Below are 23266 nucleotides of genomic sequence, written 5' to 3'. Positions count from 1 at the left end.
GGCTTGATGGCCACAACGCCCTTTGTTTACTGATAAGTCAGGATCCGTTCATTTGAGTTGTTTTGGACAATTTATGGACATTTGAGTTGTTTCTCATCTTTGATTATGGACATTTGAGTTGTTTCTCATCTTTGATTATGGATATTTGAGTTGTTTCTCGTCTTTGATTATGCTGAATAATATTTGTATGTACATTCACATAAAAATTTTTTTGACTATGATTGTGCTTTGGGTAAATACCTTTTGGGTAAATACCCAGGGATTGTATTACTGGGTCGTGTGGTAAAGTTCATGTTTAGCTTTGTTAACTACTGAGTGGTGTGGCATCCATCTTTGGTGGATCTCAGTGTGATTTTAATCTGCATTTCTCTGATAACTAGTGATACTGAGCATTTTTTTATGTTTGTTGTATCTTCTTTGTGAAGAAATCTGCTTGGTATTTTAAGTGTCTGTTAAATCATTTGCCCATTTAAAAAAAAATCTTATATTCTGGACACAATCTCTTTGGTAGATATTTTACAGATATTTTCTCCGTGGCTTGTATTTCATTTTCTTAACTGTATTTCTTGAAGTTGAGTTTTTAATTTCGTTGTTCTATTTTAATTTTTATGAGATCTATTTTATAAATATTTCTTTTATAGTTTGTGCTTATTTTAGTTAAAATAAATCTGTGTTTAACCCAATGTCACAAAGATTTTCTCCTGTGTTTTCATCTAGAAGTTCCATAGTTCTTTCTTATACATATAGATCTGTGATTTATTTCAAATTAATATTTGTGTACTGTTTGGGGTAAGGGTCAAAGTTTATTCATCTCTCCCCATATAGATTTCTAGTTATTTCAGCACCATTTATTGAAAAGACCATTTTTTCCCCATTAAATTATTTTGACACCTTTGAGACTGAGACTTTGATGTCATTTGTAACCATTCTTTCACCAAGAATTTAAGCCTGACAACAGTGCTTATTCAAATGTAAATAAATCCATCTTGTATTCTTACTGGTAAGTATATGTCTTAGGATGTTACAGGAACAATGAAGGGAATTACTTTTCAGGGCTAATTCAAGCGCTTTTCAGGCCTAATTCAAGTGAAGAAGTGGGTGTTTGTTGGTAACGTAGAAGTGAGGGTAACTTCTTAGAGTTTGTCAAATTCTAAGGAAAAAGTCAGTACTTAGTGATGTATGATTGTCTTCAGGAAAGTAAGTTAGAAAAATATTAGCATGAAGGTGAGCTTGTTTATATTCACAGACTCTAAAAGGAAACCTGGATCAGTGAAAGAAGGATCTCCAGTGGCTACTGATTCTAATGAGAAAGAAAGGATAAAGGAATTTGCACAAAATGAAGTAGCTTCTTAAGATACTTTTTGAATTCAAGGTAGAAGAAAACGTTTGTAGCCAATGATGAATGAAAAAGAGTAGTAGGGACTTGAAACACCAGGGTCGGAAGGATCAAGCACAAATGAGCTGACACCCGTGAGCAGTGTGGTGGAGCTCATGCTAAAAACATCTGAAGAAGCATAATTTGGATCCTGGAGGTCGGTAATGACCAGACAGATAGGCCTGCTGTTCAGGGCAGGTCATGTCATGTAAATGTGAGAGAGTGCTTCTGAGTCTTGACTCTTGCCTCCATCTGCTTTTTTAAAAAAGTAAAAAGCAAGAAACAAAATTATCTTCAAAAAAAAAAAAATAAGGGAATGGACAGAAGTGAGAGGTAATTGAAGCCCAAGGTAGATTAGGACATGGTAACACCCTTTAAGTCAGGTCTTTAGGATAGGTTGAATAATATAGTTTTAGACTATTGGGAATCACTGTAAATAGTCTTTTAAGAATAAGAGAACATGGAGAAGGTACCTGAAGAGTGGACTCAGAAGAGGCACGAGGGTTGACTCTGGTAACTAGAAGCCATTGGGTTTCAGGATCATCTGAATCAGAATTCTAGCTTCGTTTTATTAAATAATGGCTTATGAGTGGGTTTAAAAGGAAGCAATTTTTAGGACCTTTTCTAGATATAATAAGAATAAACTAATGTTGTTGTCATTAGACAGACGCCCTGAGGAAATGTTAGAGATAGGTTTTATCGGTATTTGGGTGTTAGAAAGTTATGTGATATGAAGTCTTCTATGACGCCACCATCGACTAGAACTCATGTTGAGATTTATAATTAATTGATGAATCATGTTTAAAGTAATTATGTCAGAGTGAAGGTCTTTGCCAGTGTATCCTATGGTCTTATTCACAGCTTTTCAGCAGCTTGGATAAAAATTCAGTTACGGCCATTGGAATTACGGCAGAAGGAGGAGTGTAGAGAGTTGGCAGAGCTCAAAAGGTTATGGGATGGAGATTCACAAAGGCCTTTAAAGGCTAGAATATTGGACCAAAATGAAAGAAAGTTTGATGGAAAATTATAAAATGTCAACTTCTACACTGAGGTTGAGACAGCTCCTCAGAGAAGATTGAGAGAGCTTAAGTGTTTGCTAAGTTGGAGCCCACTATGCTGATTTACCAGCTGGTTTGGTTGCAGATCAAGGGAGTAACAGAGCTATTGTTCCCCTTATCTCAGACTTTTTTTGGGCTATCGTGTTGGATTTAGGTGTCGAATTTCAAATGAGAACTTTAATAAAATGTCATGTGTCACACAGTGTGAATATAACAGTGATTTGTATTTGTAGGTTGTCAGGTGGAAAAGCTCAATTTTGTTAAGAGTTAAAAGGAAGGAAGACATTTCTAATAATTAGAACATTTTAAGATGGAAAAGGCTGACTTGTGAACTTGTGAGGTCTCATCTCCGAAAGCTTTGAAGGCCACTGAATTCAGTGACCACTTATTAAGAATGTTATAGAGGGGAAGTAGAGCTAGATACGCATTGAGGTTCCCTCCAATTCCTTTAACTTTTGTTTTTCATTTTAATTTTTACTTAGGTACCTACACAAACTTAGGTACCTACTTAATTTCTTCAATCTTGTCTTATGTTTATATGGCACTTAAAAGTTCTAGAATGCTTTTTATGAGCCTAATTAAGTAGGATGTTCGCAAGAACTTTACAGGTTGGACAGGAGATGTTTTAGAATTTTTAAGAGCAGTATCTTAATGATTCAGAGTCTGGGTTCTGGATTCCAGACCTTTGGGGCTCTGGCGCTTGCTGTGAGACCTTTGGAAATTTCTGAATGTCTTCATTTTCCTCATCTCTAATCTGGTGACAATAATAGTGACTCTACCATAAGGTTGCTTGAGTTTACATTTGATCATATGCTTGAGAATATATGGCTAGGATATTATGCTCTGCTTAGAGCCATACCTGACACGGTAGATGCTGAGTAAATGTTAGCTAGCATGCTTGTTCTTAGCACCGGGTACCTCTTGTCCAGGTAAGGAGACATACTCACACAGGCTATGGCCCAGGTTTACATAGTGATGGAGCAGTTGTTAAGAATTCTGTTGAATTGGATTTAAACAATGGAGTGGGATGGCTGTATATGGACAAATCTGTGAAACAGTCAGTAATGACTTCGCTTAGTTAAGACCTGTCATACTGTTGATTGTAGCCTCACATTCCAGACATGATTCAGTAGGAAGGCCTTTTCTAAAGCACATTATAAATAATCACAGTTTCCAGAAGACTTTGGTGCTTGATAGTAGTGTTTGAAAGGAAGTAGGCACTTCAGTTTCTGTCAGCATTCTAGCATACTTGCGAAGCAGTTGAGCTTCTGATTTCTAGATGTGCTTAGATTTCTCAAGGATCATTAAGTCAAACTGAAGACATCTCCTAGAAGAAAAATCCAAGTAGGCTCTACCGTGTAACATTGCAGTAAATAAAAGTGATCTCACTCAAAGTCTGTTCTGTCTTCAGGTGATCACCTCTTAGAATGAGTTCATAAAATGCTCCACAGTTTTCTGGTCACCTTAGAAACAATTTGGGTTCTGTGGCAACCTCGTTGTCCTCCGTAGAGGGTGTGCTGTTGTTTAAGGATTGTTTCTTCTGCCTTCCTTCATTGCTGGTGAACACATCTCTTAGAATAAGGATCCTTTTATTCATTTACAAGGTGTAAACATCTTGAGAGCAGATACTATGTTTTAATATTCTGTGTTTCTCAGTACTTGCAAAGAGCTTCACACATTGTGAGTTTGTGAAATTGTCAAAGCATTGATGGCTTTATTGGAATCCAAGGAACTCATTAATCTGGCTCAATTAAAAATGGTCAATTAAAATAACTTGGCATTCACAACAGATTACGAATGTAATCTATTTGTCAGCAAGTTTATTAAAGTTATGTTCTTGAAAAGGACCGCTGTTGGTAAAACAGCAGTTGGCAAGATCAGTGTCATAAGGAAAATACATGTATAAAGGAAAAAAAAAGAAAAAACACACTCTAGATGGCTTTAAAGGCATTTCAGAAACATTATAAACATAAATCCTGTAAGACATCCGTTTTTAAACAGCCCAGATTTGTCAGTAATAAAAACCTCCTTTGGTCAGTGAATTGATCAGGAAAGTAGTGTGATCTGCTCAGGCAGATTCTCTGTCAGTTTCATTGTTAGGTTTGTGCTTATTTTTTTTTAAGTATTTGAACCAGCCCTTAACAGTGTAAAATGTAATGTACTATCCTTTGTTTAATTTTTACAGTTCTCAGTACAGGTGATCCTTTCACAGATTATTATGGTGGAAAGGATAAGTTTCTCTGGGCCTCATTTTCTATTCATTTATCCAGAAGGTAGAATATAGACTCTTGATCTCTTTCTGCGCTGACACAGGTCCCCTGCCTGCTTGGGCTGCTGGAGGTGAAAGTATTAATTGGTTTTCTTTTGGTTATTGGAAAGAGATCGTCCCCATCTCTTTGAATTTCTACTCTTCCTTTCCTTCCTTTAGAGCAGGAAAGACAACTGGAAGATGAGGCCATTCCATCAGGAAATGCTGAGGTGGCCTTGCACTTGAGAGGGGTCGGTCAGTCAGTTCAGTCGCTCAGTCGTGTCCGACTCTTTGCGACCCCGTGAATTGCAGCACACCAGGCCTCCCTGTCCATCGAGTTCACTCAGACTCATGTCCATCGAGTCAGTGATGCCATCCAGCCATCTCATCCTGTGTCGCCCCCTTCTCCTCCTGCCCCCAATCCCTCCCAGCATCAGAGTCTTTTCCAATGAGTCAACTCTTCGAATGAGGTAGCCAAAGTACTGGAGTTTCAGCTTTAGCATCATTCCTTCCAAAGAAATCCCAGGGCTGATCTCCTTTAGAGTGGATTGGTTGGATCTCCTTGCAGTTCAAGGGACTCTCAGGAGTCTTCTCCAACACCACAGTTCAAAAGCATCAATTCTTTGGTGCTCAGCTTTCTTCACAGTCCAACTCTCACATCCATACATGACCACTGGAAAAACCGTAGCCTTGACTAGACAGACCTTTGTTGGCAAAGTAATTTCTCTGCTTTTCAATATGCTATCTAGGTTGATCATAACTTTTCTTCTAAGGAGTAAGTGTCTTTTAATTTCATGGCTGCAGTCACCATCTGCAGTGATTTTGGAGCCCAAAAAAATAAAGTCTGACACTGTTTCCACTGTTTCCCCATCTATTTCCCATGAAGGGATGGGACAAGATGCCATGATCTTCATTTTCTGAATGTTGAGCTTTAAGCCAGCTTTATCACTCTCCTCTTTCACTTTGATCAAGAGGCTTTTCAGTTCTTCTTCACTTTCTGCCATAAGGGTGGTGTCATCTGCATATCTGAGGTTATTGATATTTCTCTCGGCAATCTTAATTCCAGCTTGTCCTTCTTCCAGTCCAGCGTTTCTCATGATGTACTCTGCATAGAAGTTAAATAAGCAGGGTGACAATATACAGCCTTGGTGTACTCCTTTTCCTATTTGGAACCAGTCTGTTGTTCCATGTCCAGTTCTAACTTGCTTCCTGACCTGCATACAGATTTCTCAAGAGGCAGCTTAGGTGGTCTGGTATTCCCATCTCTTGAAGAATTTTCCACAGTTTCTTGTGATCCACACAGTCAAAGGCTTTGGCATAGTCAATAAAGCAGAAATAGATGTTTTTCTGGAACTCTCTTGCTTTTTCCATGATCCAGCGGATGTTGGCAATTTGATCTCTGGTTCCTCTTCCTTTTCTAAAACCAGCTTGAACATCAGGAAGTTCACGGTTCACATATTGCTGAAGCCTGGCTTGGAGAATTTTGAGCATCACTTTACTAGCGTGTGAGATGAGAGGGGTCTCTGGAGGCTAAAACGAGGGTTCATCTGCTTGTGCAGAAGCAGCTATGTTGGATACACAGTAAATCTCAGTCTTTTCCTGAGGAAGGGTTTTTCTCCTGCTCATCATCGTTACCGTTGTTAACACTTTCATGTGTAGGCTTTGAGAAGGTGGCACATGTACATGCTACACAGTTCAAGGGTGTTGAAGGTTATCCAGTGAAAGACAAGTGTCCTTTCCACTCATCGCCCCCAGACAACTGCTGTTAACTTTGTGTATTTATGTTCATCCCTGACCCCCGTCGTGTGTTATGTACACTGTTCTGAACCTTGACATTTTCCCCCTCTACTTACAGTACATCTTGGAGATGAATCCAAGTCAAATCAGTACAGAATATTGCTTCATGATTTTTAGTAGCTGAATTGAAGGACATTTTAATCATTTCCAATCATTCTGCTGCTTTGTGAAGTTGGCCGTGTTTATTTACTTATAAAAGAGGAATTGGATTACTGTCCTAAAGGCATTTTGTAATTTCAGATAGTTTACTCATTGAGTGGTTAACAGTGCTTTCTAAGAAGTACTTCCTACAATGAGAAGGATGGCAGGTCTTTAATATGAAGTGTGTTTTTATAGTTAGTCTTCTGGAGTATGGTAATCTTTTATGTGGAAGTTTGTATAACTTATCATGCTGGAAGAGGCTCTCTCCCACTTAGTGACTTCTTAAAAGAGTTTTATTGCTTGGCTGCTGTGTACCAAGAAAAAAAAAAAAAAGAATTGTTTAGCATCTGATCGAGCCTGTGTATAGGTTTTTGAGGTAAGTTGAGAGTGAGGCGTTGGGGTGGGAATGGGATTTATAGGTTACTGACGAGAAAACTAGATGTTTTCAGGGTCTTCAGGCAAGTTGTTACCGGGAGCCCAATGGCCGCCTTTCCCCCTTTTCTTTCATCAGTCAGTCGCATTAAGATTGTTGTCTTATTTTTAAACCTTGAATGTAGTGGTGCAAGTTTCTTTGGAAATCTGTATGGTACTGCTGCTTTTTTTCTCAGGTTATGTTATATACATTATCTGGAAGGTAATGTGTGCAACATTATATAGGCCTTTCATAATATTAAAGGAATATATCTTTGGATGTGGTTAGACTTGTTTTTAAATTTTGTGAATGCATCTGGTCTTTCTTTAAATTGTGCACATTTGTGTTCCAAGGTAATACTCAGATTGGACTGATGGACTGCTTTTAGCGAGTAAATACTGTGAGAAACAGCTGTGCCTCCATTGGAACAAAGGTGTGAGAAATTCACTGCTCTTTCCTTTAGCTTTGGTGAACAGTGTCTGTTTCATTTTATTAAGGTGTCTTTGTCAGGGAAACTCTGGAATCTTTGTACAAATAACCAATAGATGTGTTGGGAATATCTTTTTTTAAGTTTGATATACTTTAGAGCTAATGAATCTTTACTCTGAAGAGCAATATGTGTTGTATATAGAAAGAAATATGTGGTTGAAAGGCTTGGAAAAGAAAAACTGCTGGACGGGATTATAGTGAATAGACAGTATGTAAGATGCCGTTGGTGGGGAGCCCGTGCTCTCCTGTTTTCCTGCCCAGGGTCTGGCAGTTGATAACTAGTAAAGCTTTTTTTTTCTTTTTTTTTCAAAGCTTACTTGTATCTAGTTGTGTGTGAAAACAATATTTAGCTGCCTCAATTTAAACTTTGAAAAAATTTGCTTCCTTGTTTATGATACTGTGAAAATGCATTTTATATCCATAAAAGTATGGCAGCTTTATAGTATCAATGGAGGAAACCTTGGACACTTGGGTATCTGAAAGTGTAAGGAATAAGTAACTCTGGAAAGTAATCATTTTCAGATGTAGGACGACTTTTCTTTTTATTAGAATAGGACGCTCACTGTGGAAATACAACCAGAACAGTAGTTTTGAGCACACTGGAGTTAACTAACCCACTCTCTGGTGACCCTGCACCAGTTTCTAGGTAGCATATACCTTATTAATTTAGACACACACACACTTTTTCTCTCTAGCATAGTGGGCAGGTGGACACAGACTTTGGAGCCTTTCAGATGTGGGTTTGAGTTGAGCTCTGATAATAATGTAGACTTGGACAAATTGCTTGACCTCTGCATTTTATATTTGTCATCCGTAAAATGTAAAAGATTATAGAACTGTTTGCAATTTTCTGTGTACCTAGCACAGTGCCTAATGAGCTATAAAAGTTCAACAAACAAGTGTGAGCTGTTAACAGGCAGACTAAACCGTTCTTCCTTCCTACATGTGTGATAAGTCGCTTAGGTCATGTCCAGCTCTTTGAGACTCTCTGGACTGAAGCCCGCCCGGCTCCTCCATCCATGGGCTTCTCCAGGCAAGAAAACTGGAGTGGGTTGCCATGTCCTCCTGCAGGGGATCTTCCCGACCCAGGGATCGAACCCTTGTCTTATTGTGTCTCCTGCACTGGCAGGCTGGTTGTTTAACACTAGCGCCACCTGGGAAGCCCCTTCCTTCCTGAGTGGTGGTCAGTTTCTCCACAGCTTTTCTGTTCTCTCTTCTCTTCAGAAACATGTTGACTTCCTGTTGACTGGAGAGCATTTCCATGGCCTCTTGCCCTTGTTAAACACTGCTCTGAGCATTCCTGTTGACAGATCCTCTTGATAAACCTTTGTTCATTTTCCTTTTTTATTTATTCAGAGACCATGTGGAGTGGTTAAGAGCACTCTGGAGCCATATTGCCTTGGTCTGAATGCCAATTCTGCAACTTCAAAGCTGTGTAATCCTTGCAAGTTCATTTACCTAATAATTTTCTTGTCTCTTAAATGAATGCTAATGATACCTACTTCTTAGTTTTGATGTGAAGACATTAAATGAAATAATATACATAAGGCTTAGATTGTGCAGATAAGTGCGAGCTCCTACTTACGAGCCTGGCTCTTTGTTGGCACTTAATTCATGAGGACTCCTGATCAGTGCTGGGCCCTATTTGTATAGCATTTTGATGTTTGTTATGCAAAATCGGGTCACTCAAACACAACATTGTTAACACAGTTACGGTAAGCAGGTAAAGAGACATTTCATATTAAACACACATACACATGAGAGGTGTATAGATCACATTCTTTGGGTTTGTTAGGTGAAGTGTGCTGTATGTTGTGAGAATTCTGTAGTATTGTGTCGGACTTCAGGGCTCTCTGTTTTACTTAATGAGTGAATGAATGGCAGCTTCAATATGATGTGAGCACGTAAAACATTTATCGTATCCCAGATTTCTGACTTGTGATGGGCTTATGTCCCAGTTTGAACCTAAGGGCCATCTGGGGACCGGATCCTTGCATAGTTCATACTTTGGCTTATGGTTAATGCAGTTCTTCCTCTGTGCGACTTAGTTGTTCTGGGTAATACTTAGTTCTTATTTTCGTGTGCCATTTTGAGCACAATTTGGTTTTTACACATTTGCATCTTTGATTTAAAGAGTGGAAAAGTTACCTTTGGGTGAGAGTAAAGCTTGCCAAACTACTTGTGGGATTAGTTATTTGCTCTTAGGATGAGCAGTCTGTGAATTCTCTGTCTTATATCTGGCCTTCAAGAATCTGCTGTAATTGCATTATTTCTTATTAAATTCCATTGAGCTGAACTCAGCACAAAGTTTTATTGTAATTAATAAAACTGTACATGCTTATAATTCTGAATGAGCGGAAGAGAGTTGTGAAAGTTAAGTAAATGGAGTGAATTCAACAGAATTCTTTCTGTAATCATAGAAGTTAATCATGAAGGCATTTGATTATATGATACTACGCACAGCAAATGCATGGCCAGTGTCTGGTACCCGTGAAACCCTCACTAAGCAGGATAAAGCCTCCACAGACAGGGAGTTGTTGCCGACCAGCCTTGTGTCATCTGTTAGTACAGTCATGCTCTCGTGCTACTGGAAGAACTGCTCAGGTGTAATCTTGAGTTTGCCAGCAACTGTAGGCGGGTTGAAGTGAGTAAAATGACTCATATGCTTGTCTTGGTTCTAAGGATCTGTTGCAGTTTTGTCATTCAGCCCTCCCGCCAAGTGTGGGAGTTAAACTCACATTCAACAAGTAATAATTACGTTTCTCTCCAGTAGTAATGGCATTTAAGCATTGTTACATCACGTCACGTCTCTGTGAATCACCTTACACATAAACGTTGGAGTTACTAGTCTGATTTTGGGAGTTCTAGGGAAGCAGTAGGGATGCTCTTTCTCTTTGAGAACTAGGGCAGGAGAGATTGACTGAGAGCAAAATGCCTCCTGTGTTGGCTGATGGAGGACATGACATTAGATCCAAAGTGGAAAGGACTTATTAGCCTCTCTTGACTTAGATTTACCCACCGGGTGACTAGCACAGCCAAGCCAACCACCAGCTTCTGAGAGGAGTAAGGGGAGAGAAGGGGGGAGTTGGGAGCGTTGCTCTGGTGAAGGCCCTTTGTGAAGTATGATGTGGGCCACACACAGCCAAGTGAGCAACACCTTCCCATAAAGCAAGCGAGACAGCGATGGTCTGTGAGTAGGCTGGGGAGCTAGAAGAGGGGAAAGTGTGAGGGGTATAGATGGGAACACAGGCATAACAAGGCTCTGGCTGCTTCATCTTTCAGGAGCCACACACGCACATACACACACTTACGCATGCATGTCTTCATTTGTTCCTTAATGAATATGAGGATCTTGTAAATAATCACCAGTGCTACTTAGATTGTGACTTCTCATGTCTGAGTCTTAATAAAATTTCAAATACTCCCATGAAATAGTATTAAAAAAAAAAAAACAAGAAAATATGTGAGAAATAAGAATCTTTAGCAAGTTCAGTTCAGTAGTTCAGTCGCTCAGTCATGTCTGTCTCTTTGCAGCCCCATGGACTGCAGCACGCCAGCCTTCCCTGTCCATCACCAACTCCTGGAGCCCACTCAACCTCACGTCCATGGAGTTGGTGATGCCATCCAACCATCTCATCCTCTGTCATCCCCTTCTCTTCTTGCCTTCACTCTTTCCCAGCAAGGTGGTTCTTCGTATCAGGTGGCCAAAGTATTGGAGTTTCAGCTTCAACATCAGTCCTTGCAATAAATATTCAGGACTGATTTCCTTTAGGATGGACTGGTTGGATCTCCTTGCAGTCTAAGGGACTCTCAAGAGTCCTTTCCAACACCACAGTTCAAAAGTATCAATTCTTTGGCACTCAGCTTTCTTTATAGTCCAACTCTCACATCCATACATGACTACTGGAAAAAACAACTGACTAGACAGCCCTTTGTTGGCAAAGTAATTTCTCTGCTTTTTTATATACTGTCTAGGTTTGTCATAGTTTTTCTTCCAAGGAGCAAGTGTCTTTTAATTTCATGGCTGCAGTCACCATCTGCAGTGATTTTGGAGCCCCCAAAATAAAGTTTCTCACTGTCCGTTGTTTCCCCATCTATTTGCCATGAAGTGATGGGACCGGATGTCATGATCTTCGTTTTCTGAATGTTGAGCTTTAAGCCAACTTTTTCACTCTCCTCTCTCACTTTCATCAAGAGGCTCTTCAGTAAAGGCGTTTTTGTTTTTATTTTTTATTTTTTTTTGCAGTGAAGCTATATAGAAGTATTTAGTGAGCAGCTACTGTGTGCCAGGCACTGTGGTAGACAAAAGAGATGCCAAGATGAGTGAGGTACAGTCTTTTGTTTGTGTAGATTACAGTTTAATAGGAGTGATTTGGAAATAAGTGTGTTCAGTAGATTGTTGTAGGTAAATAGATGGTAAAAGTACAGTGGACCAATTCTACCTAAGTCTGTAGACATGATTAAATTTGAGGGGAAAATATCCTCTCTGTTATAATAATGAAACTTTGTTAGTAATTGTAGGACTTTAAAATGATTTTGTTTCTCATCCTTCTGGAAATCAAGAAGCAAGTAATAGAAGCATGCGCTGGAACTATTCTCGAGATTATGATTTAAATTTTATTAGTAACAGAAGTACTATAAAGAAAGCTGAGCACCGAAGAATTGATGCTTTTGAACTGTGGTGTTGAAGACTCTTGGGAGTCCCTTGGACTGCAAGGAGATCCAACCAGTCCATCCTAAAGGAAATCAGTGAATATTTATTGCAAGGACTGATGTTGAAGCTGAAACTCCAATACTTTGGCCACCTGATGCGGAGATCTGACTCATTTGAAAAGACCCTGATGCTGGGAAAGATTGAGGGCAGGAGAAGGGGACGACAGAGGATGAGATGGCTGGATGGCATCACCGATTCTATGGACATGGGTTTGGGTGGACTCTGGGAGTTGGTGATGGACAGGGAGGCCTGGTGTGCTGCGGTTCATGGGGTCGCAAAGAGTCAGACACGACTGAGCAACTGAACTGAACTGAAATATTTCTCTGATGCTGGGTGCTCCATTTAAAAATATTGGAGAGTTGTCCTGTTCTTACAGCTTTTAAAATGTATATGCTTACAACTGAAACAGAACATACAGATGACCTACCAGTTATAAAATGTTGACCTTTTTGTTTGTAAAAGCAGGAGGAGGACCTGGATAAGTGGGGGGACCCTGTGAAAGGAGGCTGTGATGGCAGCTGGGAAAGTGTTGGAAGGAACTCAGTTGAGCAACAAGGTACAGACCTGCTCACAAGGAGGACGTTCACATCTCTCCTCAACCCCACTCACCCTCCTTGTTGAAAACTGGGGTTCTGTATAAGAATTTGAAGAAATGTATTCTGCATATTTAATGAAAAGTTTTAAAATGAGAGCATGACATTGTGGAAAATGTTGACACCATGCTGCTTAATGAGATAATAGAAATATTTTGAATGGAAAGGTACAAATCCTATTTATGCTGACAAATAAAAGCTAAAATTGAGGCTTTAGATTTGTTGTTTTGAACACTTATCGTCTCAGACAATGCATATTACCCGAGGAGGACTATGAAGATGTATGTGGAAGCTTGTGTGGCTCTTCTGAAGTGGAGGTTGGGGCATTTTTGAGGACCTTTGGGTTTACGGACTTGGTTCTTTCCTGAATTGACTTTCTGTCTTTGGCTGCCCCTGCCCTTGATCATGACTAGTTATGCTGTTTTTATAATTATAATTGCAGCTATGATGAGAATCTTGTTGTTATGTTGTTTCCAAGTTAACATGGAAAGAGGGAAGGAAGCCAAATGATTTTTCTAAGATTATTGCTCTAGTGGGAGAAGGAAGAAGGAGAGAAATGGGTTCTTGAGGTGGTACTTTTTTTTTTTTTTGATGAGACACTTGTTTAATGTGGAGTTAACAGAGTTGTGAGAGGCGGGGGTGGGACTGTGCTCACAAGCAGAGGATCAGAGTCCCTCCCAGCGGAGGGGTAAAAGGATTGGAGGTTCTGGATCATTCCTCACAGGACCACCAGGGGGAGCTAAGGATGTCAAAGTCTCCTGGGATGCCACTCCAGAATAAATTTGGTTGCAGAGCAGGCATATGTCACTTTAAGTGCCGAATTTAATTTCATCTCTCACAGAATGACCGTTTAAAATAAGTGGTATTTCAGGTTCTCAGGTGTGCCTTCCTTTATTTTGTTTGTTTTTAGTTGTATTTTGATGTTTCTAGGATTTCTCCTCTGAGCAGTCCTTCCAGTCTTGGATCTAGAACACGGCAAGATAAATGCTGAAGTTTTTACCAGTGGTGCCTATTAAGATTTTTATTATTAAAAAAAACTTTATTATTGAGGTGTCTTAGTTCATAATCCGACTCAGTGGACATGAATTTGAGCAAACTCTGGGAGATAGTGGGGGACAGGGAAGCCTGGCCTGCTCTCGTCCATCGGGTCCCGAAGAGTCAGACACAACTTCGTGACTGAACAACTACAAGAACAAAGTCTGTACTAAGAAGGTGATCACAAATAACTGAAACATTGTTTAGGCACCATTGATACTCAGGGCCTCTTCTGGTTTGAAAGATGAGATGGCGTTAAGGAACTCATAGACATGGATAATTTACTCAGGGAATTTCAGGAAAAAAGCACTTGCTGCGTGCATGCATTGCACGGGAAAGGAAAGCCAGCAGCAGCAACCCAGGGACAGGCTTTTATGTCTTATTTTCAGGCTGAAAGGTCTGTATGATAGTGACTCTGCTGTGCCCTGCACACTGGGCACCGTTTTCCTCCCTGCAGCCTCTTTCTCTCAGCTTGCTTGTGGTTTCTGCTTCCTCATTTTTTCTGCTTGCCTTTGGTCACCACAGCTGGTTAAGCTCTTTACCTCGTAATGTTTCATCTTTAGCTCTCACTACATATTGACTCTCTGCTTTATCCTAGTCACGTTCCTAAGAGAGGACTGATAGATAACTTATGTTAGTGCATTAGGAAACTTCACAGCTGTGAAAGAGGGTTGAGAGAGATCCACTGACTTATTGGAGCCAACCTGATCTCTCTATTCAGTGGCATCACGTTGGTATCTTAGTAACTGGCCACTGCGGTGGGAATCTTCACAGCATGGAAATTGGCAAATGCCACAAACCAGAGCTCACAGCCTGTACTTCTTCCCTCCGGGAACTGGTTGCTAAGCTTTTACTGGCATACCACTGGGTAGGTGTTGATATGCATAAGCTTGAAGATGCACTGTTAAGCAAGAAAAAAGTAAGATCTAGAATTATATATAGAATGGTTCTAGTTTTTAAATAGAAAAGGGACATTTAAATATATGTGCATGTGCATACATCCTTGCAGATCCTTGTACAGTGTGGAGAAGTGTTTGGGGAGAGAATGGTGGCCGCTTCTAGGAGGGGGACTTAGGCTGGGGGTGGAGCGTTCAGATCAGAGTTCAGTTTCAGACACTGTGTGTGTAGTTGATTCTGGACATTAAAAGCCAATAAAGTTCTTATATAATCGTAATGTCAGTAGTCAGTATGGTGTACTCCAGTGTTAAACATGATGATGAGGTGTGTAGGAAGGAAGTGCAAGCCTGGCCCTGACAGCGTCGTGGTCAGGTGGCTTCACTCTTCCCATGTGCGTCAAATCCATAGCCACGCCCCTTTGTATATTACTTCATATCAGTATTTGACCATGACCTTTCATCTCTCCCTGCTTTGTGTGTTCTGAGATTCCTAACAGTCCTCTTACCTCTTTTTGGTGTCTTTTATATGTAAGCGTTTACCATATTGCAATAATACCGTGATCTGTATGTTGCCTAGCATCCACTTTCTTCTTGAAGAAACTTTGTATTCCCTCTTCCAATGCAGTCTCGTAACTCTCTAGGCAGCTACCCAGTTGGCATCTGGAAATGTCCAATTTTAGCCTCTGGAGATTTCACGGATCCAGTGTCTGCTCCTCATTTTGATTCTGTTAAAGAAAAAAATTATTCTAACACTTACTACAACAATAAAGAAGACTTTATTCAGGGCTGTTGCAAGGAGTGTCAAGAATATCACATTAGGGGAGAAAGATAGGGCTCAACTTCAAGTACAGTAAGGGATTTATCATTAATTCACCAAATGAGGGCTTTGGTGGGTGCAAAGGGGGAATCTTGCTAAACCTGTGTAACAGGATTTTTGGTAGAGACAGGCCAGGGTTACTAGATATCAAGGGTGGAGGAGGAGAAATCTGACCAGATAGCAAAGGTGATTAGGTATCAAGGGTGGGGGAATTCCCTGACTTAGCAGGATTCTTGCTACAGCTGGGTGAGGCAGGCTGAAGACAGGATGGAGGCCAAGGTCAAGGCTTAGTAAAGTTTGGACAAGGAGAGAGTCTTTGTCAGAGAAAAAGGCAGTACACTGTTGAGGCAGTAAACTGTGAATCATTGTATTAGTTTCCTGTTGCTGCCTGTCACAAACTTGGCGGCTTAAAGCAACAAAATTGATCCTCCTACTGTTCTGGAGGATGGACGTAGTTACACTGGGCTAAAGTCAGGCGTCAGCAGGGCTGATTCCTTGGGGAGACACCAGGGGAGATGCTGGGATGCCTCAGGGTGGGGGGGTGGGTAAGCCCTTGTCCTTTTGAGCTTCTGGAGGCTGCCTGCTTTCCTTGGCTCCTGTAAATGTAATTAGACTGGCATCAAATTTCTAATCAGCCAAAAGGCAACAAAGTTCTGAGGGAAAAAAAAAAATTATGAGCTTGGAATTCTGTATCTAGACAAATAACTGATTAAGTATGAAGGAAAAATAAAAACATTTACAGATAGTACAAGGTGTGTTGAGCTGAAGATTGACTCCCCACAAACACCCTAATCTCTGAAAGGTGTGGATGTACCTAATATGTCAAAAGGGATTTTCAAATGGGAAGGTGATCCTGGATCATGAAGGTGGGCACAATGTCATCACAGGAATCTTATGAGAAGAGGACAAGAAGGTCAGAGGAGGGAGGAGATTTGAGGATGGAGGCAAGAGGTTGGAGTGATGTGAAGGAAGAGGCCAGGAGCCAAGGAAAGCAGGCAGCCTCCAGAAGCTCAAAAAGACAAGGGGACACCCGCTGCCCTGCACCCCCATGTCCTGGTTTATGATTTGGACTTTTAACCCTCTCCCTGAGCTTCTTGGAGAAGGAAATGGCAGCCCACTCCAGTATTCTTGCCTGGAAAATCCCATGGACGGAGGAGCCTGGTAGGCTACTGTCCATGGGGTCGCATAGAGTCGGACACGACTGAGCGACTTCACTTCATTTCACTTCTGAGCTTCTGAGATCTTTTGCCTATGTTGAATGTTACAACTGGCTTAAGCTTAAGTGTAAGTTAAGTTTGATTGTAAACTTAATTCATTAGTGTAATTAATGTGCATAAGCATGCCTTTCACATGGCTGTTTGCAAAGTAGTTTCCATATTGTAGGTCCCAACCCATTTTTTAAAATAGAAAGGACACAATGAAGGGAAAAAGGCGAGACTCAACACTTCACAGGGCTGCCTTGCAGTAGTTACGCATATTGTATCATGAAACTTTATTTCACTTGTAAATGTGTGCTGTGTGAAATATTTCCCAAACCCTCCAGAATTTAGGCATTTGCTTAGTGTCTGAAATGGGCTGAAGCTTTCACATTAAAAAGTGTCATTAAAATTGTTACAAAATGTACTTGAGAAGAGTATTCATACTTAGTTTGTTTTAAATAAACATTTTTTTTGTTGCTCCAAGACAAGTTTTGTTAAAAGTAGTAAGAATGTGGCTAGTTTTGAAGTGCAAGATTAAGGCTTAAAAGCCCCTGTTTGTTACTAGCTGGAATGCTGGGTGTAGGCTGGTGTGGCTCATACTTGGGATGGGGCCTGAGAGGCATGTTTTTACCCTCAACAAACATCATCTTTGTTTGAGTATCTATAGTCTGTGTAACCACAGCAAGGTCTTTTTTTCTCCCTTAGAATATATCTCAGACCTTTTCTTTCTTGTGTTTGTTTCACAAATAGTTTAAAATAGAGCTGCCTTCCACTCTTGTGTTTGAGTTTGTTGCAGAATGTGTGAGGGACCACCTAACACTCTTGGTATGCTTGCAACTGGAAAGCAGTAATGGAATCTTGGTATAGATAAATTTACTCTATGAGGACTGAAGCCGTTAATTCCCAGGGCCAGACTGGTTATCTAACAAAGGGTAAAGTACTTTTTACGTTAAAATGTATATTTATTTAACATTCATCTGTCAAAATGTGTACAAGGAAAAATGGTCTGTCAATTTTGTGTCATTGGACTGAATTTAAAATTTAAAACCTTAGAGTGAATTGTTTTTCACAGTCTGGGGCTATTATAGTTCAGATGGATGCTTGATTCTTAAAAGTTCTTATGTTTACATGGAATTAGAGGTGTTCTTAAAATGCTGTCATTAATTTCTTCTGTACACTTGTGCCCCGAGATGTTTTATATGTTCTTGAGTTTTTAATCCAAATGTCTTTCAATCCTTAACTGCTTAAAATGTGCCTCTTACACTTGAGACATTCTTATATTAGATGGAAAATCAATTAAAATAATTTGTTTGTATTTGAGTTGAATACTGTGATAGGTTTCTTGTTTGATGACATGTGGTGTGAGTGCCCAGGACCACTACTGTTGTTTAGTGGTTGCCTGGAAGTCGGTGCACACTTGCACAGACACAAGACAGCTGCGATGCCCTCCGTGGTCAGTGTTTTTAGGGCAAACTCTTTGTTCTGCAGTGGAATTTCTAAATAAGCAATCAGAACAAAACCATAGGGGTTATTCTATTATAATTTCTAGTAAACTTCTCAACTGTAGATAAGACAGTGTAAAGCATAATTTAACTACATTGAATTCTGCATAAGGACACTACTTACTGGAAAGATGATTGCCTTAAATGATGTCTCTAAACTCAGTGTCGGGAAAGATTGGCATTGCCATTTAGTCTCTTCAAAGAAGCAGGTTTGGCTAATTTTATAAGATAAGTTTGACTTTAAATCTGTTCTCTTTTACATTTATTAATACCACAGCTTTTTCTCCTCATGGGGAAATAACAAGAGCTTTCTAAAGGAATTTAAGACTAGCACTTAATTGATTCAGGATCAACTGCGCTAATCATTTTGGTCATTTTTCTTTCGTAACATTAGAGCACAGTTTCATCCAGTTCCAGTACAGCCTCTATTATTGGCTAGGTTTTCCTTTCTAGAAATTTCTAGACTGGAGATGGATTCATGTAAAGGATAGTATCTTAGAGCCACAAAGATGTTTTCTTGGGATGTTTTGTGTCTTCATTTCCCAGCTCTATACTGTTTCCAGTTCTTACCTTTATACTTTTATTAAACTTTCCCTTGTTAAGTTAGAAATAGAGTTGAGATTCCTAGGACTAGTAGCAGAAATAAGGACTGGTATAAAATACTTCCAAGAAAGCCCTCATTTATTGAATTTTGCCCAGTCACCATAGAAATTCATGCTTAGTTGTTCTGATAATAGAAATGGAATTTACTGTGTGGTCAGGGTTCCTAGTTTGAGTTTAATTTCTGTTCATTTGCTTCCCCTGCCCTTTTGGTAGCTGTATGAATGCAATGTGTTAAAACTGGGTAAAGGAAGAGGGGGAAAGGAGTTGAGGAAGGTTCCTAAGTCTAAAATAAGGTAATTCGTATGTGTATAATTGAGCTGAGTATCCCAGACTTCTGAATGCATCCCGTGTATGCCGAGTCACTTCAGTCATATCCAACTCTTTGCGACCCTGTGGGCTATAGCTGGCCAGGCTCTTCTGTCCATAGGATTCTCCAGGGAAGAATACTGGAGTGGGTTGCCGTGCCCTCCTTCAGGGGATCTTCTTGACCCAGGGATTAAACCTGCATCTCTTAGGTCTCTTGCATTGACAGGCGGATTCTTTACCGCTGGTGCCACCTGGGATGTATTAGTTTACTGAAAATCATTTTTCGGACCATTGTGTTATTTATTCACATCTCCCTCAAAGGTTCTCAACTGACACTTTGAGAAAAGCAGTGGCATAAACACTTTTTCCCCCAAATAAGCTTTAAGAAATAGACAGATTTCTGTTTTGCTGTTTTTACTATTATAAACAGCCTTGTGATTATCTCCGTGTCATAAATTCCTAGAGGTGGAACTGTTGGGTAAAGGAGATGCCTGTTTTGAAGATTTTTGATATGTTTTATCAAGACGCTTTCCAGAAAGAGGAGATGCATTTGTGAGTCCACCGAGTGTCAGTGAGGGCACATCTCCCCACACTGTATCGAGCCTGAGTAATGTCAGTGCATTTTGGGGTCAGTCTGAGATAGGTGCAAAGTAGTATTTTAAAACTTGTATTTCTTTAGTTTCTGATGATTTGATTCCCCCTGGCCCCGCCCTGCATGTCTTGGGTTTTAAAATTAGCTTTTATTTTTGTCAGAACTTTACTTGGCGTAAAGATTTAGGATCTGTAAAACTTATTTTGAAAGATAATCTCACTTCCACACCCCTCCCCACCTGGCTGCCCACCCATAGAAGTAACTGCTCTCCTCCAGTCCCAGCTGATTGGTTTTGTATTTACTTCCAAAGCACCAGATAACATGCCTGAATTGCCACTTCCTGTTCTGCAGATTTAGTCATTGTCTCATGATTTCCTGCTTTGGAGGGTGAGGATGGCTTCTCTGCACTCAGCCTCTTACAGATACATATGCCTCCCTTCAACTCTTAGGCACTTGACTTCTTTAGTCAACTGCTTGTTTTCAACCCCACCCTCACCTCTTCTCTGGAACCTCCATTGCTGTGCCACTGAGGGCAAGGATTTAAAGAACCCCCATGTTGTCAGTTTAGTGGGGTTTTAGGAGGAATGGATATAAAAGTGTGTGCTCCATTTGCCATCTTTCACTGGACATCCTTTTTGTGTCTTTCAGTGATCATTTAATAGAGTAATGGTTAAAATTATGGGCTGTAGATTCAATATCGTCTGAATCCTACTTGTTTTGCTGTTTACTAGCTGTGTGACCTTACACAAGTTGGTTAAAATCTTTAAACCTTGTTTTTTTTTTTTTTTCCATCTGTGTAATAGAATTAACAGGATAAAGCCCGGAATTAAGTGTGATAAGGCACGTAAGGTCTCCGGCAGGATCTTACTGTCTGCCGGGCGCTTCCTGAGAACAGGTTTGTTTCTGCTGCTGTTGCTCCTGTGAGCTTCTTGCTCATGACCTTTGCCCAGTTTCCACTGGAATGCTTGTCTTCCTTCTTGACCAGAGGTGCCTTTTACATACGGCCGGTCATTGATCTTTTAATTTATGGGAGTTGGGTGTGTAATCATATCCATACTATTTCATATTTTGATCTCTACTCATTGTCAGACTACGTTTTTGAAAGCTAACGTGATGGGTAATAATAAAGAAGGGTGTGTGTTGTGGTAAAACTGCACATTATGATAATAGTTGGGACAGCTGATAAGGGGGACCTCAGAGGCTAAATGTAAAGAAATGATTATATTCATCATGTCAGAGAAATATGTTTTTAAAACCCTTAAACTCTATCTTGCACTAGTTTATTTTGTGAGTAAATTGCCTACATTTTTAAAAGCCTTCTTGAATGTTCTTCTCATCACCTGCCCAGGTGGATTTCCTCTGAAAACTTAGAACTCTCATTTCCAGTTTCTACTTTAATTCTTATTTCTATGAAATTAGATCCAAATATAACTCTTGAGGGATAAGATTTACATATCCCCAAGTTAATGCTGTGTTAACAGATTTGCTTTCCTTTGAGGGTGGTATGTAATATCGAAATAGTAGATAAGTAGATATTTCAAAGTTGTAGTTATGGATACATAACTCACCCTTGTAAGTTTATTTGATTTTTTCTGATTTGTCATTTTAGGCAGCATCAATTTATTGTTTTATTTCCACTTGTTTTGTCTTAGTTTTATGATTAATTAATTTTATAAATCTTTAAGCAAAAGTTCACTGAAATTTGATCTCTCCGCAGATTCAAACCAGGATGTAGCACTGAAACTTGCCCAGGAGCGAGCTGAAATAGTTGCTAAATATGACAGAGTAAGTATTCATCATTACTCTTTAAGTAATTTTTACTTTCAAAAATATAAATAGAAGAGGGTTTGCTTTTTGGAGGGCTTAAATTACAGCGGCAGTTTGTTTACTTCCCACGACTGCTGAAGTCCTCTAGTTTCTCTGGCTTTGTCTACGTAGTTTCTCTCCCTCCATCCCTCTTCTCCAGCCACGCTGGTCGCCTATTATTCTTCCAGGCTTGCTCCTGTCTCAGGGCCTTTGCACAGGTTGTTTCTTCTGCCTGGAGCACTTGTGTGCTGGATACCCTCAGGCCCTTTTGCCTCCTCTTTTTCTTTGCCCCTATGCTACCTCTTAGTGAACTCTTCTCTGACCACACTGTTGAATATCTCCCTCCATCGCCTGGCTATCTCTGTCCCCTTTCTCTTCTTTATTTTTCACCATAGCTTTTAAAATGTCAGCATACTTTTTATTACATTTTGTTGCCTGCTCGCCTACCTAGAATGTGAACTCTCTGAGGGTAAGAATTTCTCCTGTTTGATTTGCTCTTGTATCCTAAATACCTACAACAGTTCTGGCTCATAGTAGGTATTCAATAAATGTTTTAATTACATTAGTATATAGAGTTAAATACCCATTTTATTTAATGGATATGTGATATTGAAAATTGAAAACATTGATCTGAAATTTGAATTGGTACATGATGTATAATCTCAAGCTTTTTATCCTTAAGGTAGTTGTGGAATCTGGCTTTTGATGCCCCAGAATATCACAACTGTTGACAACATACATACGTCCTTACTAGTACCTTTTATCTCTTGAGATCTATAATGAGTTGTAGCTGTGATCTATAAATGTCATGTTCTGTATTTATATTGGTTGCCTGTAGTTTTGTATGTTATTTTCGGTGATTTGTGAGAATAACAAGAACATGAAATTACAGAAGGCCATCTGGACTGTGCCCCACAGGAACATGCAGGCAGGGCTCCACTTAATCTGTTCTCAGTTTGTTTTTAAGTTGCTTGTTTGAAACATCAGACACAGTTTCCTATTATTATGACTAGGTTTTAGCATACTCTGCAAGAAACCTAATTAATTTATTTAACTGCTTAACTAATTTAAAACGAATAGAACCATCATTCATTCATGCTTGTGTGCATTTTTTTCCTGCGGTTAACACTAAGTGACCAGGTCAGGTGTCATGCTAGGCCTTGGGGAATCACTGTACCAATAAGAGTTACAGGGGTGCTTTGCCCACAAGGTTCTCAGGCGTGAGCTGACTGACTGTTGTACATACCCTCAGTGGAGACTTCATGGGACAGTCAGGTGCAGTGTGTGAAATGTGGGGGATGGAATAGGCCCTTCTGGGGCTCCTGCTCTCAGTGGTGCTGGTGCTCACAGCTCAAGAGGGGAATGTGACGGGCAGTGGGCTGAGGACAGAGCCCTGGGCCCGCCGGCCCTCAGGGAAGCCAGCGCAGAAGGGTAGGGCAGGGACGGGAGAGCCAGGGCACGGTGGTGCCGTGAGGTTGCGTGAGCAACACTGATGAGTGCGCTGCAACAGTTCATCCGATGAGGATGCTGGAGTGTCCATGGACTGATGGTGGGAGGCCATTTTGGCCTTGGGAAGGATGGTATTAGGGCCAGTGGAGAGGGAAGTGGGGAAGAAGAGAGGCAAAGTAGGTGGTCTGCTCTTCTGAAAAGTTAGGATGAAAAGGCGAGACATAGTTTTTTTCT

General features: G+C 40.2%; 1 protein-coding gene across 2 annotated transcripts in view; it reads left to right on the top strand.

Annotated features, from left to right (window-relative positions):
• The window catches only part of USP6NL (USP6 N-terminal like), a 99489-nt gene that overhangs the window by 26358 nt on the left and 49865 nt on the right, over positions 1-23266 (top strand). Inside the window, exons 1-2 of one of the 2 annotated variants that reach the window (XM_068987287.1) lie at positions 17655-17706; positions 21495-21562. In XM_068987287.1, the coding sequence (XP_068843388.1) occupies positions 17655-17706; positions 21495-21562 (120 nt within the window). Of the gene's footprint in view, positions 1-17654; positions 17707-21494; positions 21563-23266 lie in introns of those variants that run through there. The other variant, XM_068987286.1, reaches the window with a different exon arrangement.

Source organism: Capricornis sumatraensis, chromosome 15, assembly GCF_032405125.1.
Source record: "Capricornis sumatraensis isolate serow.1 chromosome 15, serow.2, whole genome shotgun sequence".
Lineage (NCBI taxonomy): Eukaryota > Metazoa > Chordata > Mammalia > Artiodactyla > Bovidae > Capricornis > Capricornis sumatraensis.
This window is presented reverse-complemented; position numbering and strand designations above follow the sequence as displayed.